The 17,353-nt window shown below is 57.6% G+C and overlaps 1 protein-coding gene across 1 annotated transcript in view; it reads right to left on the bottom strand.

The window, feature by feature from the left end:
- Nucleotides 1-8,148: 8,148 nt before the first annotated feature.
- The window catches only part of URM1 (ubiquitin related modifier 1), an 18,326-nt gene continuing 9,121 nt past the window's right edge, over nucleotides 8,149-17,353 (bottom strand). Inside the window, exons 3-5 of the mRNA XM_010856853.1 lie at nucleotides 12,602-12,683; nucleotides 11,061-11,109; nucleotides 8,149-10,695 (exon numbers count right to left, since the gene is read on the bottom strand). Of these exons, the coding sequence (XP_010855155.1) occupies nucleotides 10,627-10,695; nucleotides 11,061-11,109; nucleotides 12,602-12,683 (200 nt within the window). The 3' untranslated portion in view covers nucleotides 8,149-10,626. The remainder of the gene's footprint in view (nucleotides 10,696-11,060; nucleotides 11,110-12,601; nucleotides 12,684-17,353) is intronic.

Genomic DNA, 17,353 nt, shown 5'->3' on the forward strand with positions numbered 1-17,353 from the left:
GCACCAGGGCACCAGGGAGAGAGATCACTGCCCCCACCCTCCTCTGTTTGCAACCCCCTCCTGCCATCTTCCCCTCGGGAATGCCAGCCTCCTCAAGGGCTTCCTGGTTTGGGGGGTACTGCAGAATTTGGGGGGGACTGGGGCAGGGGGCCCACCCCAGAGAAGAGTAAAAGAGGGGAAACAAATGGAGCTGAGGCGGTGGGGAAGAGGGGTGTGACGTGAGGTCAGGAAAGAAGAGAAGAGGGACAGGGCTGTATGAGGGCCTGGCAGGGAGCAGGGCTCCTCACACAGGAGGCCGGGGGGGGGGGGGGGTGGGGGGGGTGGGGTGGGGGCGAGAGGTGGGTGGGGCGGGGAGGGCGCACAGAGCCAGAGCGATGGAGCAGGGGATGGGCACTGGAGGCGGGGAGCACCTTCACAGGCTGACGCAGGGCTGCACGCCTGGCCCTGGGCCCTCAAGGCTTGGGAGCTCCTGACTCCCACCTGAAGAGTAGCCTCTTCCTCATCCCTGGGCCCAGGGCCCCAGGCGGGGGGGCTGTGACCTGGTCTGGGGCCCCAGGGGAGGGAGAAGGGTGAAAAGTTTCCCCAAGTCAGAAGGCCACGGGGGAGGCTTCTCAGGGGGGTCCCGCTCTTTGCTCCCTCTGACTGTCACGTTGGTACATAAAGGGGGTAGAAAGGTCAGATGCGGCCTTTCAGGCCCGTGGGAAAAACTCTGCCCATTTCCCTAATCCATATTTATTGGTGTGAGACACTGGGGTGGGAGGAAGCCCCCCGCCCCCACCCGCCACCCCGGCCAGGCCAGGTTAGCACTAAGAACAGGCTCCATGTCACCCAAATCCTACTCTTTGTCTCCAGATTGGCTCCAGAGTCCTCCCCCTTCCCTCCTCCCCTTTGCTCCCCCCCACCCCCTTTGGGGTTGCCAAGCAACCGTGGAAGGGTAGCTGAGATATTTTCTTTATTACAAGCAAAGGCAAGACAGCATCATGGCCCCAGGAGGGGAGTAGGCTGGGGGCTGTGCTCTAGGGGGACCTCTCTACCTCGGTCTGCTCCTGGGTGTGGGCAGTGGGGAGACAGAGCCTCAGAGCCCAAGAGAAAGGGGAAGGCGGAAGCGAGTTGCGGTGACTAGGTGGACGGGGACACAAATGGGGACCCAGTCCACAGAATGCTGGAGAAGCGGTGGAGCCCGGTGGCCCAGGCCTGAGCCCTCACCTGTAACCCACCGGCTCTGCGTCCTGGGCCAGGTCACTTCCCTTCTCTGGCCTAATTCTACCCCTTGATAAAATGAGAATAATAACGTGTATTATCTCATTTAATGCTCACATTAACCCCATAAGACATTCATTCCCCTCCACCTTTTAACGGCTTAGGAACCTGAGGCTCAGAGAGAATGTGATGTGTTTCCCAGGGAAGTGGCAGAAAGTGAAGATTCCTGAGCCCCAACCGTTTTCTTAACACCAGCTTTATTGTGATGTAACCCACATACCATACAATTTGCCCATTTAAAAATGTACAACTTGGGGACTTCCCTGGTGGTCCAGGGATTAAGAATCCATCTTCCAATGCAGGGGATGTAGGTTCAATCCCTGGTCGGGGAACTAAGATCCCGCATGTCATGGGGCAACTGAGCCTGCACCCCAACTAGAGAGAAGCCCACACACCCCAACTAAAGAAGGCTGGGCGTGCTCTGATGAAAGATGCCGCATGCCACAACTAAGACCTGATACAGCCAAATAAATAAATAGTTTTAAAACACGAAATGTACAGTTTAATGGCTTTTAGTGTATTCAGAGTTGTGTGACCATCACCACAATCAACTTTCAAACCTTTACATCACCCCAAGAAAGAAACCCCGTACCCATTACTTTTCACTCCCTATTCCCCCCAACTTCTCTTCTCTCCATCCCTAGGTGACCACTTTTTGCTTTCTGTCTCTATGGATCTGCCTATTCTGAATATTTCCTTAAATGGAATCAGACAATACGTCTGAGTCCCAACTTTTAACTTCAGTGGCTCCAACATCACCGGGTGCTGGGGAAACAGGGGTGTCAGATGGTGGCCTGGCTAAGAACATGGCCTATGCTGACAGGCAGACTTGGTTCTAAAGCTGGGCTCTGCACCTGGGCGCAGCCACTTCCTTTGTCCGGTCCTTGGGTTCCTGGTGTGTACAATGGGAACACTAACAGTGTTCCTCACAAAGCCGGGAGCCTTGAGAAGTGCTTGGCCCAGGGGACTTCCCTGGTGGGCCAGTGGCTAAGAGTGCACTCCCACTGCAGGGCGCCTAGGTTCTATCCTTGGTCAGGGAACTAGATCCCGCAGGTGGCGACTAAGACCTGGTGCACCCAAATAAATAAAAATAAATATTATTAAGAAGTGTTTAGCCTAGCACCTGGAACTTAATATATGGTTGTTTTGAACTAGATTACAATAACCTATACATCCGCCCCGCCCCTCTATTAATGTTTATCTCTTTACCCTGGCAATTAATATAAGCACCTTCTAAGAGTCAGGCATTCTTCTAGGAGTTGGAGACAGAGCAATGAACAGGACATGATCCCTGTCCACATAGGGTTTACTTTCTAGGGGAGAGACAAATTCGACAGTGGGTAAATAGCAGGCTTTCAGGGAAGGCTACATGTAATAAAGGGCTTCCCTGGTGGCTCAGTGGTAAAGAATCCACCTGCCAATGCAGGAGATGTGGGTTCGATCCCTGATCTGGGAAGGTCCCTTGGAGAAGGAACTGGCAAGCCACTCGAGTATTCTTGCCTGGGAAATCCCATGGGCAGAGGAGCCTGGCAGGCTGCAGTCCATGGGGTCGCATGGACTGCGTGACTGAAGGGCAACGACAATGTGTAATAAAGACAACAGCACAGCATGAGGGGATGAAGCAGGTTGGGGAGGTCGCTACTTCAGTGTGGAAGGTTTCTCTCTCCTGCCTCTGCTCGTTTCATGGAGAAGAATGTCTTTCATAAACTGCAATCTATTGCACAGGGTGGAGGGGCCCTGAGGGTGCCCTCTGAGTGGGGCCAGTGGCCGGGCTGTGTCATCTTCTGAGACTGGGGATGTGTCAGGTTGTCCATTCATTTCCAGTGCAGGCCACTCAGCCTGTCGCCATGTAAGAACACTGGCTGCTCTTAGAGAACTCTGCACGGATGGGGCAGTAGGAGCCCCGAGCCGGCAAGGGCCTGGGCTGAGGGGACTCACTGAGTCACCGGTGGGCTCTTTCCTCTCTCCCAGGCCACAGTGAAACCTGGACTGACAGGAGCATTCGGGGACAGGACTCCGGGGGTGGACATATCTGGAACAGGGATGCAGCCTGACTGACCTGTGGCCACAGCTGCTTCCTATGCACCTGTCGCCAAGCTCTGGTCCTGAGCCTGCCTCTGAAGCACAGAATCACAGCTGCAGCGTGAAGGAAGCCCCCTTGAATGAGCCCCCCGTGGCAGTGCCTCCAGCCCCACACTTAGAACCTCAGCTGAGTGGCTATATTATGCACCCACAGTGAATTCCTTATTCACTTTATCTTCCATTAACTGTCCCAATGTCTGTTTTCTCATCCATCTATCTGTCCGTCCATCCACCCATTCACTGAAGTACGACTCCTATAAAGCATGCACCCATTCATTCAACAATTCGATTACTTGAGCATATCCTTTGTGCCGGGCACAGTGTCTGGTCTAGTCTTTGGTCAGATGCCAGTCCTGGTAGGAAGGGCATGCCTAGCTGGCAGTGTGGGTGACTCTGCCACCTTCTTCCTGAGAGTTGGTCTTTCTTAATAAGGGAGAAGGGAGAGAGCAGAGACAGAAGATTTGCATGCACACTTGAGCCTGAATGTGAATGTGCACGTGTGTGTGTGTGTTGGAAGATAACGATAAAACCTGACTGCAAGCAAATGTAAGGTGTATACGGACTTTCTCAACACCATGACCATCTAACCATCTCTAGGGAAGCAGAACAGGCATGATGGCCCCATTTCACAGAGGCAGCAACTAAGGTTCAGGCTGTAGGAACTCACTTGCCTGGAGGCACAAGGCGATGCTGCCTCTCCCAAACACGGGCTCACCTCCTTCCTACTGGGAGAATGTTAGTCCTGTACGGTCGCAAAGGATTTTGCTAAAACTTCAGTTAAAGGGTTTTCCTGTGGCCCTCATCCTTTCACTGGGGCTGGTTCCTTTCTGTGTGCCTGTCTGTCTGTCCACTGGATGGAGATACTTCTGGACAGGTAATGTCAAACTCTGTTCATCTTCCCCTTCCCCCTCCTCCCAGGTACCGGCATACACATGGTACAGGTGCTCCCTAAATGTGACTCATTGCCAAGTAACCTGAGGTCACCCAGACTGCTGTTAAGAACTGCGGGTGGGGGGCGCAGGTGCTCTGCTTTGCCATCACCTAAGCCCAGCCCCCTCACCAGCTCTCACCTGCAAATCATCAGTAGCCTAACTGGTCTCTGTTGTAGGCCAGCTTGCCTCTATATTCCGCCCCCCTCCCCCTTACTTGCTACACTCCAGCGCCAGCAAACCTTTAAATATGTAAATCTGAACTTCTCAGACCTTCCAGGATCCCCACTGCGTTTAGGGTAAAATCACAGATCCTCCCAGCATCCTTCGGGGCCCTGTGGGGGTCAATCCTGGCTCTAACGCCACTTTCCCTTCGTGCTCCAGCCATGCCAGAGCTCTTTCCCTCCCAGAACTCCCCAAGTTCTTTTTTTGCCTGTTGGCTTTGGAGGTGCCCTTTCCTCCTCCTCAGCGCCCACCCGCCTTCCCCTCGCCAGCCCCTCCTCTCCTCCGGACGGCTCTCCTTTCCTGGTGCTCTCCTCTGCTGGGCATCTCCTCCGGGGACGTCTGCCCACGGCTGAGTCCCCACCTAGCACACAGTAGGCAGGCTATAAATATCTCTTCAGTGACTGGCGGGAGGACCCTTCAAGGCGCCTTCGTTTCCCTGAGGGTGACGGGAGCTGACCCTCCTCTGTCCGGGACTGACAGCTTTAAGTAGCTCTGACAGACACCCGTGTAGAGACTCCTCGCGCTCTCTCTGTCAAGGTTGTGTTTCTGCCAGGCTGGTCTGGGGCTGGGCCTGGATTATAATTTATAAACAGACACAGGGTGCCTCCTGAGTTTCACTTCTGAGTGTGCACTTACGCAAGTCCTCTCCGTATCTTCTGGGTATCCATATTTCACATCGAGGATGGGAATCTAGGGTGGGAGTTGGCTTCCAGCTCTGGCTCTGTCACCTGCCACTGGGGACTAGGGACTTAGCTAGCCACCAACCTCAGTTTCTTCGTCTGTAATATGGGGCTGACAACAGTGCCTACTTCCCAGGGTCGCTGTGAGGAGTTAACAGGCTCCTACCTTTAAGGCGCCTAGTGCTCGGTACTTAAGGCACTTGTCACAGTTATTATTATCAGATGGAGCATTCCCAGGGAGTGAGTGAGGACATGGTGAGCAGGGCTCCCTCTCTATAAAACCTCAACTTGGAGTATTACTCATCAGAAGCCTTTTTTCTCAACTTCCGTAAGAAATTCCACGAAGTTCATGGGGTTCGTGTTGAAGTCAGCGATGGCTATTCAGTGATTGTCTGGGGACAGGGCACTGTCCTAGGCTCTCAACGCAAAAAGACAGGAAGACCTACTTCCTGATCCAGTGAAGAACACAGACGGACGGAGACTTGCAGTTGAGTGGTGGCCCACGGAGTGTGGGCAGAGGGGAGGATTTCAGCAGCGGGGGCGAGGCTGCTTTGGTGCCTGGGGAACCCTGGAGTACATGGAGAGCGGAAAGGGAAGAATGGCCAGGCGTGAGCTCTGAGGGTCAGGAACTGGGTCTATGTCCCCCTGTAGACTGAGAGCCTTCTCTGCATCAGACCTGGCTGGTCTGGGCTGGGGTGGGCGCATATCAGACCTAGACGGAGCCCCTGCCCTCCTGGACCAGAGTGGCTGTCCAGTGGAAAAGACAATGACCAGACAAGAATGAATAGATTCCACGCCCCTCTCACGCCCTTCTGCTCCCCCACCCCACCCCCACGTCCCTGGCAGAGCTGAGATATCCAGGAGCCCGCCAGGAGGTATCCTGGGAGTAAGCCCTTGTCCTTGGCTGGGGAGAGGGCAGTCTCCAGACCCCTAGTGGGGGTGTGGTCTCTGGAGATGGTATCTTCAGCGGGGGGGCTTGGGACTGCATCTCCCCTCCCTTATCCGACAGCACAGCCTTTTAAGGGGGTGACCCTCTGACCTCTATACTGTTTCCCCTCACCCTCCAGCTCCAAGCCCCTGGGGCAGGAGCTTAAGGCAGGAGGGGTCCTGAGGCCTCAGGTTTAATGCAGATGTGTTTGTGTGTGTGTGGTGGGGGTGTGGCGCAGGATTGAGCCTTCAAAGATTCTGGGGTCCCCTGGGCACTCTTGGGGATCTCAGTCAAGGTCAGGGGCCTAAGTTAGGTCCATGGGAGTGCAGGGCCGAGATGCGGGTGCCCGGCCCAGGAGGAGGGAGGGGGCGATGGGCAAAGGGTTCAGTCGAGGGAGCAGGCGGGGCACTGGGAGTCCAGGATGCAGGATGGGGGTGGGAGGGCGAGGGGTCCTGCCGGTGCGGGGAGGGGGACGGCCCCCGGGGAGGGGCACGCTATGTCTTTAAGAGCTGCCTGAGCGCAGGTTGCAGCTGCCTGGCCAGCCCGAGAGACAGCGGAGATTCATTACCCGCCGACACAATGACCATTGATGGCCCCGTGGCGTTATTCAAATCCAGTACCAATTGCAGCCGAGCCCCTTTCTCCGCGCCAGGCCCGTATTGTTGGAGCGGCCCACTAAAAGCCCGCCCCGGCCCCGAGCCGCCAGAGGCGCCCGCTCGGGCTCAGCCCTGCGCCTCGCCAGCCCGCCGGCTCCCAGCCCGGCTCCCCGGGCGCTGCAGGTGACCCGGCGGCGCATTCCAGCGCTCCCCGCCGTCCCAGCCACTGCCGCCGCTGCCACCGCCGGCGCCCCGGCCGCGACTCAGCCACAGGGAGGGAGAGCGCCCGAGCCGGTGCGTGCGCGGGGCTGGGCGGGGGCGGGAGACCCACCGGTGCAGCAGCCCGGACCCCGGGTTCGGAAACGCGACCCCGCCTCGGGCCCCCGTTTTCCGGATTCCTAGCGAACCTGGGGAGCCCAGGCTGGGGGCGGGGAGAGGGGAGTCGGGGTTCCCCAGGCCTGACACAGGAGGCTCCCCCGACCTGGGGCGGCGCAGAGACCCAGCGCGGGCTACTCTAGGGACCCCGGGCCGCGATCGAAGGAGACGCACGCCGGGGGCGACGGGTATCCCCACGCAGGGTCGGGATCCGCGTGCTTGCTCGTCCACCTTACCGCGGGATGGGCCGCGACCGCCGAGCGTCTGCGAGGTCCGCGCAGCTCCGGAGATCTGGTCCGGTGCTTTACAGGAGCGAAGCGGAACCCCGCAGGAGACCGAGGCCCTGAACTCAGGAGCTTCGCCACTGATTGTCCAAACGCAATTCTTGTACGAGTCTGCGGCCAACCGAGAATTGTGGCTGGACATCTGTGGCTGAGCTCTGGAAGCGACAGGGGCGGGAGCCGCAGGGAACCGAGCTCTGCGCAGGCAAGACCCTTCGGGTGGCGGCTGGCTGGCCCCAGCGCGAGCATCGCGGCCCCGGCCGGGAGCGCAAAGGAGGGACGCCGGTCCCCGTCACCAGCGCCGCCATCCTCCTCTCTTCGTCGTCGTCGTCGTCCTCCTCCTCCTCTGCGGGTGACCAGTCCTGGCTGGCGGGGTCCTCCAGCCGATAGCGTCGTTTCCCCCCTTTTTCAAATTTCGGCCGGGAACGAAGCTGGCATGCCACGGCGGGGCCCAATTGTGGTCCGGAGAGCTCGTCCTCGGCCGGAGCCGCAGGAAGTCGGGGGCGAAAGGAGATGCCGGCGGACTGCGCTTGCTAACTCGTTTTGAATTGATTATAACCTAACCTCCCCTGCCAATACCTCCAAAACAAACCTAAATCGACCCCTAAATCTCCAATAAACCGACCCCTCCCGCCAGCTCCTCCAGACCGACCGATGGGCTGAGCTTCCTCCGGCTGCTGCTGGAGTCGGAGAAGCGTCCAGAACGATGCGCTCCAGCCGGGTAATTGCCTCGGCTTGGGAAACAACTTGGAAAACGAATCCTTTTCATTAAAGACAAATCTTCTGAGATAGTGGGGTTTATTTGTTTATTTCCTCAAAAGTGGGTTCAGGAGTTGCCTTGGCAGGGGGGCAGCTGGGTGGTGTTGGGTCTGAGCCCGGGTCATCCATCCCTGACCCTTAATGTGCTCAAGCTGGAAAATGACCCCAAATGCTGTGGAGTGTGGCCCTGGCGAGTTTCAGGGCACCTCTCCTAGCGTGGAGAACCTGCTTTCCCCAGCAGCGTGTCTTCCTGCCCTACTCCTCAGCAGTAATGCATTAATTGGGGTACTGGGGAGGAAGGGCTAGCCCGTTTCTACCCCTCCTCTCCCCAGTGCAAGCAGGAAAGGAATCCTCTTACCCAGTTTCCAGGACTTGGAATGCTGTGGGGGGTGGGGTAGGGAGTGGATAATGGGGGCACCGTAAAGCCCAGCGGGGCTGAAGTCCTCCCTTCCAGGTTACAAGAAGCCGGACAGGCTGATCCTTAAAGCGAGGCTGTCCCTTGCCCTGCTGCCTAACATGGAGACCCTGACCTCAGCACCTAGAACGGCTGGTCACGAAGCCTCTCTCTTGACAGGCACCTGCACCCACGCTGGCCTTCCCTTGCACCCATAACCTCAACATGGCTACCCCTACCCACCCACACACACACCTGGAGGGCCTTCCTCCACCTGCAGCAGCGCCGGCGAGAAGCTCACCAGCCAGGGGGGCATCTGTCCCCAAGGCCTTGAGAATGAGCACAGCCCCCAGCACTGCTAGGACAACTGTTCAGCACTTCCGTCTCACTGCAGAGTGAGAGCAGTTCCACCTTAAATTATTAACATTTAATGAAAAACAATGTTTGGGGCGGGATGATGTTAATGCCCTATTTTTTTTTTTTTTTTGAGGTCTCCCTCCAGCAAACAAAGCTTTTTCTCCAGGTCTTGGGAAGTGGGGCTCAGCAGTCTTAACTATGCTTCCTCCATTCCGAGGCTGCTGGCTGCGGCTTGTGGGGCAAAGCCTGGCCTCGGACATACGGGTAGGGAAGTGTCCTGGGACCCAGACTGGTCAGCACAGACTGGCCCTGCCACCCCTTCTCCAGATGGCCCAACCATATCATCCCTTCTCAGTGTCTGGATAGTCTGGGTTTCAACTCCTGCTCTTTTTTGGGTGAAGGGCAGTTCTGAAAGCCCTGGGGTGAGGACAGGGAGGGTGGGACCAGCGAAGTGACTGCCAGCTGGGGGAATGTGGGGTCCCACCGGTTTCGGTTTCTAAGGATGAAGTTCCAGGCAAGGCCAGTAAACAACTTAGTTTTTTATTTGCCCAAGGCCAGCTGTTGCAGGCATTGAGGCCCCTAGACTTCCAGAAGGGATGGGGGTGGGGGAGTCACCCTGCCTCCCAGGTGCTGCCTGCCCCATCCTGCTTCCTGCAGGAGATGGGAGAGTAGAGAAAGTGTGCCCTTGCACCATCAAGTATCTCAATTGTGTGTGTGTGTCAGTCGCTCAGTCGTATCCGACTATTGCGACCCCATGGACTGTAGCTCACCAGGCTCCTCTGTCCAAGGGATTCTCCAGGCAAGAGTACTGGAGAGGGTTGCCATTTCCTTCTCCAGGGGATCTTCCAGACCCAGGGATCGAACCCACATTTCCTGCATTGCAGGTGGATTCTTTACTGTCTGAGCCACCAGGAAAGTCCCCTCAGTTTTCAGGTATTATAAAAATTCCATTGTCGTTAGGGAGGAAACTGAGACACATTGACCCCCCACCCCAGGCCTCTATTTGCCAGTCCAAGGTCTAGCATACACCCTCCCGCTCTCCATCCCCAGTGGAATGAGCTGCACACAGGCAGCCTTTTGCCGTGTGTGGGGGGGAGGGTCTCAGGAGCCCATCTGGTGGCCTATGTTGGGGGAGGCTGGCCAGGGTCAAGGGCTGTGGGTGGGGAAGCAGGAGGAGGGGTGTGGTTGGAGGAGCAGCTGCTGTGTGTGTGCGTGGGGGGCAGTCGGCGCTGAATAGGGGACCCCAGCTGGGGTTTCCATAATGATATCAATGGGGGACAGGCAGAGCCCTCTGCTGTCCACATGGGGAAACTGAGGCGAAGGCTCCTCCTGTCTTTGAGAGGGGAGGGGCCTGCCATCAGCTAGTGAGGTTCATTCCTCTTCCCCAGGAAGGCACCGCAGCCCAGGAGCGGCAGTGCCTTGTCAGCAGTCACTCAGGGAGACACAGGAGGGACAGCAGCTGGGTCACCTGGCCGCACAGACCCCCTCCACTCCGGCCACGCGGAGGGATACCCTCCCCCACCTCAGCTGCTGGGAGGAGGAGTGCCCGGCTCGGGCGGCTGCCTTCCCCTGCTCACGTGCCCGAGAAAGGCTCATTTTTAGCACCTGGCCTCTTTTCCCTGCCTGGAGGGAGCTCAAGGGACAGAGGAGGGAAGAAAGCAGCCAAGGGGGACAGGAAGATCTGGAAGTAGGGCCCCAGGGGATTGTCTGATTCTTCTGTTCTCCCGACCCCAAGGGGGTCCAGGCACGGAGAGGGGCCCTTAGCCGCCGTGCAGCGTGGAGATGAAGAGAACGCTGTCTTGGTCCTGAAGCTGGTAGTCCAGCTCACCCTGGTCCAGAAGAGAAATAAGAAGACCGTCAAGGGCACTTTTCCAGTTTCTCCCCAGGGTGTTGAGAGGGGAAGTGGGGCATGGGGGCTAGCTGCTTTGAGAGGGGAAGACAGAATCTACCAGAAAGAAGTGGGTACCCTATCCGCTAACTAGCAAACCTCCAGGATGGAGGGCAGCTCGCCACTTCCCCAGCAACCCACGCCTTCCTCACTCAGGATGGGAAGCTTGAGGAGCCGCCGTCTGGACACCAGGTTTGGACAGAGGGTGACCCCGCCACTCTGGGCCTGATGCGAGGTCCAAGGCTTTCCTACCACAGCGGTGGGTTGGGGAGGGGTCGAGGGAGGGCTGCTCCCCGAGGTACTGACCAGCAGTTCCCAGTCGGCATCGTTAACCAGCACCAGAATCCCTGGCCGCCTGTGGGAAAGATGGTGGTGAGTAGCGGGGTGTGAATGGCAGGAGCTGGCGAGAGCAGGGGCAGAAGCTTAGATGTTTGGGCTGCAGAGTCTAAGGGGTGGAGGGGCACCTTTGCTCTGGGGGGTTCCGTCAGAGAACGCCCAGGGAGAGGAGGTGACAGGCCAGTCTGAGGGCCAGATGGAACACACGTGAGAACTCCACTGCCACCTCCCAGATCTGGGGCATTGCTTCGCTGAGCATCAGTTTCTTCATCTGAAAATAGGGTAAATCCTAAGTGTCTTCCTCACAAGCTCCCCGGGGAAGATGAAGTGGGATGTCACGTGGGAGCTGCCAGGGAACCACTGGCAGCAGCCTATCCTTCCAGGGGTCTAAGTTCACTGTCCCAGGCCTCCCACATGTGCATCCTGGGGAGGAGGCCGTCTTGGCTGCTCTGAATCAGGGAAGTCTGCCAGTGGCCCCCGAGCCCCTGACAGCCTGAGAGCCACCCTCCCTGGAGTAAGGCAGGGTAGGCCGACATCTGAACAGGCACCTTACTTAACCTGGTTCCTGCTGGCAAGGACCCAAAGAGCACTGCTGTCCTTGGGGGTGGCCGCCACAGCTGCTGGACCACGACCTGGGCTCCAGGCCGGATGGCAGCCTGAGCCCCCAGGGCCTGCTGGTGAACCTATGCTTCCGCAGAGGAACAAGTGCCACAGGTGCCCTGCCCACTTCTGTGACGTATGAGGATGGCCCTGTTGTAGGGGTAAAGTGACTTCTTGGCACACGGAACCTGGATCCTTTCCCAGGAGGCTGAGCTGGGCCTGAGACAGACACAGAAGCTTTGGGCCAGGCGAGGGGTGTCCTCAAGTGAGCACAAACGTGCATGCGCGTGCACATGCGTGCGGTGACCCCTGTAACCCGAGACCTGCGTTGTACGGCCCGGAATCTATGAGGCACACTTCAGTTTAAATTACATTCAAGTAAACAGAACACTTGGTTCCTCAGTCACACTACCAACGTTTCGAGGTTTCAATATCCTCAACGCCTAGCAGCCACCACACTGGATAGCACAGAGAGAGAACATTTCCATCACTGGGAGGGCACTGTCTGTCCCAGGCTGTCAGAGGATGAGAGAGACCTTGGGGATCATCTTTTCTCAGTGCTGCCTGTACAGAGAGAACAGTTGAGCCCAGAGAAGGGAAGTCACTTGAGCAAGGTTCTTTGGCAAGTTTGTGGTATCCAGAAGGCAGGATCTAAGTTTTTGTGTGGTTTTTTTTGGTAAATTTACCAATCTCCTGACCTGGACTTTTGGGGGAAAAAAAAACCCAACAGTCCAATGTAGTAACAAGAAACTGAAATAAACTTCCACAGAGTTGGGCAGCAGCAGCCCTTCCTTGGAGGGCTAAGAAGAGGATCAAGGGGAGAAGGCCTGGAGGAGGCGGAGTCTGAACCAGGGCTTCAGACCTCCTTCCCTCAGCCCGCCCTCCTCGGGGAAGGGGAGAAAGGGACTCACACGCTGTCTCCTTGGATGAACAGCTCTGGCCGCTCTTTTAGCAAATTCTTCTTGATCCAGACAAGGAGGCTGCGGATATCCCCTGCAGAGGAAGGCACAGAACAAAACTAACGTCAAATTCAAGTGCTTCTGGCCCTGAGGGCCCTGCCCGGAGCAGGAGGACATGCACTTGGGGCTCAGAGGGCCTCTTTTAGACCTGGCTGCCATGGCGCCTGGACTTGTGGTTTCCAAGGTGAGGAAATGGACTTGGAGAGACCAGAGAGGTCTTCTCAGAGGCAGTGGCACCTGGCCTTGCTGAAAGCTGTAAGAAGAGGTAACGGGCACTCAAGGTGGATAGTGGGCGGAAGAGTCACGTCTGAAAGGGCAGACACAGACGTCCACTCACGAGGCCTAGGAGATTGTCTGACACTGCCAGGGGCAGGCTTCTCAGAGAGCCCCTCCACCTCTATCTCCCCAGCCAGTCCCAGATGGGGAGCATTCAGCTTTGCTCTGGGAAGGTCTGCATATATTTCCCTTTGTGAGGGAAGAAAAACAATTGCTGAGCCGATAACATCAGTTAATTTCCTCTGGCAGAAGGAGAAGGATCCTTCACCAGCCAGAGATGCTGACAAATCAGTCCCTCTGCTCCCCACTTTGCAGAGCCCTCTAGGCCAGAGGCGGCTACCAGGAGGAAGCGAGAGGCTAAGGGTCACCACAGCCTCTCCTGCTCGGCTGGACACTGAGACCTGCCTCTGTGTGATTCTGGGGCAGCCACCAAGCTCTGCACCTCATCTGGAGGCTAGAGGCCACATGTCCCCAGGGCCACCTCTCCTTTTCCGGGGGTCAGGTTCCCAGGTCACGCACACTAACACCCCTTCGAAGGCTATGGCTCTCAATGATCCACTCCTCAAGCAGAGCATCCCCGAGGCTGCAGGACTCTTCTCTCTCTGAGAGGACAACTAGTCTCTGGGAAGCCAGCAGGGGGCTGGAGGTTAGCCATGCCCCTCCTGAGTCAAAGTCTCAGAGGGGACTGCTGTCCTGGGCCTGTGCCAAGACAAAGCTCAGGGGCTAAGCTGGAGAAGGGCCCACGAACTGCCTTGGTTTCCCTGACTGGAGGCAGACTCCTAGCATGCAGGCCAGGAAAAGGCTTCGGGTCAGGAAGGGGCCCGGCTCTCCCCAGGCTAGGCCCAGCGCGTGTCACCCACAGCACCAGCCTTGAGCAGGGTTTTAAGGCACTCTTACGGGCCTGCCTGCCACCCCCTCAGGAGGCAGGCAGGCTACACTCTGGATGGCCTGGCTCACTCTGCTCTGTGCCAGCTCCCCTGGATCGTCTGCCAGCAGAGCACGGGGCCATGGGCAGTGGCCACGGGCTAAGACTGCGCCTTTCCATTTTAATTCCTGCTTTTAAACAAAGTCGACTGGAATCCTCAGGGTCCCTGGAGCGGGCAGGGATGGGGTGTGTTGCCTCCAAGTAGCTGTAGTCCATTTCGACTCCTGGCTGGGTTCCTCCCCGAGGCCTGGGTTTCAGAGGTTTCCCCGTGGCCTCCATCTTGGCACTGTCTGGTAGGCCGCCAGCCCATACATCTTGTGGCCGCTCGATAGAGCTGCCGGGGTCTGACACATCCGTCAGCCAGCCCCCGCGGGTGGGGCTCTGACTGTGTGCGTGGTGCTCAGAGGGCCTGGGCAGGGCCTGGCCTGAGGGCCACCAGCTGCACCTCCACAGCCCCCGCTGGCCTGTTCTGAACCAGGACTCCCTGGGTCACCGCCCTGGCTCCCTCTAAGGAAGGACCTGTGCTCTGCTCTCGTAGGCTGGAGGCGGCGGGGAGGACTAATGGTCATGTCGGGGTCATCCCAGTGACGGCAGCGTCATGGTGTCCCCGAGGGCTGGGCCGGGGGGCGTCTGCTGCGGGTGCTGGCTCATTTATCATGACGCTCCTCTTTGCTGAGGTCATCCCCTCCCTCCTCTGTACCCCCCAGGCCGGCTCACATTCTTGATAGCCTGTTACCATGGTGAGGCCACGGCATCACCATCCGTATTGTTCCCCCATGCCTGGATTTGGGGGTGGGGAGAGGTGGAACTCCCGGCTCCCTTCGCAGGCAGCAAGGGCCACTTGGCCTGGCCTGAAACACACCCCCAGGGACATCTTGCTAGGCTTGCTGAGGCCCAGACAATATGCAAATAGCCTCCAAGCCAGATGGTCGGCTTCCAAAGGCGCCCAGGGGAGGAGGAAGGGTTAAGCAGAGTCAGGGGCTGGTGGTGGCTTGGGGATGGCTCTGGGAACCTCACTGTCACCTTCCCTCTCTGTGTCCTCCTGCCTTCCGTGGCTTCCCATGTTGGCTGCCCTCCGGCGATCTCAGGAAATCGCTCGGGAGACAAATATTTACTGAGCAGCTACTATGTGCCAGGTGCCACGGAGATGGCGGAGAACAAGCGGACACAGAGCCTGCCCGTGTGGAGCCACAGTCTGGCAGGGGAGGTGGACGGTACTTCATTAGTCGTGACAAATGTGCTCTCCTTTGTGTGGGAGCAGAACGAGTTTTTCTGAGGGTGTTCACATTGAAGCTGCGGCCCCAAGGATGAGTTGGGTGGGATGGGGGGAGCAAGCTAGGCAGAAGGAAGAACATATGGGAAGACCTGAGGCAGGCTGGAATTGGCAGGTTCAAGGTGATAGAACTGAGAAGGCCGGAAGGTCAGCACGAGATGCAGCCAGGGAGGCAGCCTTGGCTGGACTGCGCAGGGCATGCAGGGGCCTTGAAGAGGGGCTGCTGGGGAAGAGGGCCCCCTCCTTGGGAGCCTGAGCCCTAGCACACAGCACAGAACCTCACACACAAAACGCCCTGGACACGTTTACTGAGCACGTGGGTCTGAGTTTGACTGTGTCATTTCCTAGTTAAACGACCTTGGGTAAGGAGCTCTCTTCAGCTTCCTTCTTTGTAAAATGGCAATGGTAAAAATGCCTCTGAGGGGTGTTTTGAGGCTCAAATAAGATGATCCATGGAAAGCTCTTGGCACTATGCCTGGCATGGCCATGCTGTAATTCTTCCGTCAGCCAGAGGAAGAACCCTTCAGTTTCCCTTGCTGCCCCCTTTAGATGTTTAGACTCCTCAGAGGCTCCCTGGACAGCCCCAGTGGAAGGACTCATACGCTGAGGGCACGCGGCACCAGGGCAGGGAGATGAGCACAACCCCATGTCGGGTTTCCCGTGCAGGAGGCCTCGGGACCTGGCCTGCTCACTGCAGGAAGAGCAAGCGATGGGACGGGGCTGCTGCTCTCATGGCGGAGTGCTTATGAGTCTGGGTTCTGGAGCTGGAAGGCCCTGGGGTGTGTGCTAGGCGGCCCTGGGTAGAAGTCACTTCGCCTAAGTCTCAGCGCCATCCTTGGACAAGGGAGGGATAATAACCCAGGTCTTGATGCCAGCGGCAGGCCTAGCATGGTGTCAAACAGACAAGACGAATGTCAGTGATTCAGGATTCCTTATCCCGGGGGCTGCCAGAACCTTCCCCTAAAGGCCGCTGGGAAAGGGCACCATGCACACCCCTCTTAGACCTACAGAGGCTCCCACCAGAATCCAATGCCCCATTGGATTTGTCCTTGTCTGGGGACAACGACCACCCACTGTGGCGCCCCCCACTCCCAGTGGTGTCAATAGAACTTCCGGTCTCATCTGATGTCTCACAGCCGACCCTCATCCAACCTCTTCTTGCAGGCATCCAAGGGGAGATTTTCTCCCAGCCTGAAATCTGGCTTCCGGTCCCTCCCACCCACAGAGCCTAGCTGGGCCTGGGGACCACCACGCCAACGGTGCAGACTCGGGAGAGCCGGTCCCCTATGTCTTCTCTCCCCCAGGTTAAGCTGCTCTGGTCCCCATCAAGTCCACCAGGCTCCAGGACAGGACTCTGGGAGTCTACCCCAGGCCTCAGCTGAAAGGGGAGAAGAAAGAGCTGGGATGGGGGGAGAAGAGAAGAGAGGGTAGAGGGAACATCAGAGGGTCTATTTACAAGTGAATGGAGGTAAGAATGGAGCAGTTTGTGGGCTAAACTGGCCTCAGAAGGAGGTTTACAGATGTGCGAGGGGACGCTCCTCATTGTTTAATTAAGCAGAAAGTGGATCTTTTCAAAAGCAATTTTGCACAGGGACTGGGAGGGGTGAGGGGGAGAGGAGGGTGGTGGGGAGGGGATCAGCAAACAGGCCCCAGAGCGGAGAAAGGAACAGCTGGCCCCAGAGAGGCTGTGAAATGCATGCTAAGCAGTTTAAAGCGCCTGGGAGCGCCCAAGCCACCCCTGCCTCCCGCGCCAGCCTCCCTTTAATACAAAGGCAGGGCTGAGAAGCAGGGAAAGGTGAGGCGGAGTCTCCTCCTGGGACCAGGGCAGGTAAGGCCCAGGCTGGGACCATCAAGGTTCGGGATTTGCTCCAGGCCCCTGACCAAGCCAGGTCTTCGAGCCTTGAGTTGAAAGAATCCTTGATGCATTAAAAACCAGCTCCCAGTTGCCAGGCCCCAAAGCCAGTGGGTGCCTCCTAAACTCAGCCACTCAAGGCCTGTTCCGTGGAGCTGGCTGTTAAGAATCCTCACCTCCCTGCACAGGCAGCCGCTCACTGGATCAATGCACCCTGCTTCCCAGAACCATGTGCTTAGATCTGGAAGCAACTTTTCCAAACTGCAGGTGTCAAACTGATAACCGACTCGTGCGCGCTCGCACTCAGTTGTGTCCGACTCTGTGACCCCGTGGACGGCAGCCTGCCAGCCTCCTCTGTCCACGGGATTTCCCAGTACT

Source organism: Bison bison, unplaced genomic scaffold (assembly GCF_000754665.1).
Source record: "Bison bison bison isolate TAMUID 2011002044 unplaced genomic scaffold, Bison_UMD1.0 scf7180017864375, whole genome shotgun sequence".
In the NCBI taxonomy this organism is placed as follows: domain Eukaryota; kingdom Metazoa; phylum Chordata; class Mammalia; order Artiodactyla; family Bovidae; genus Bison; species Bison bison.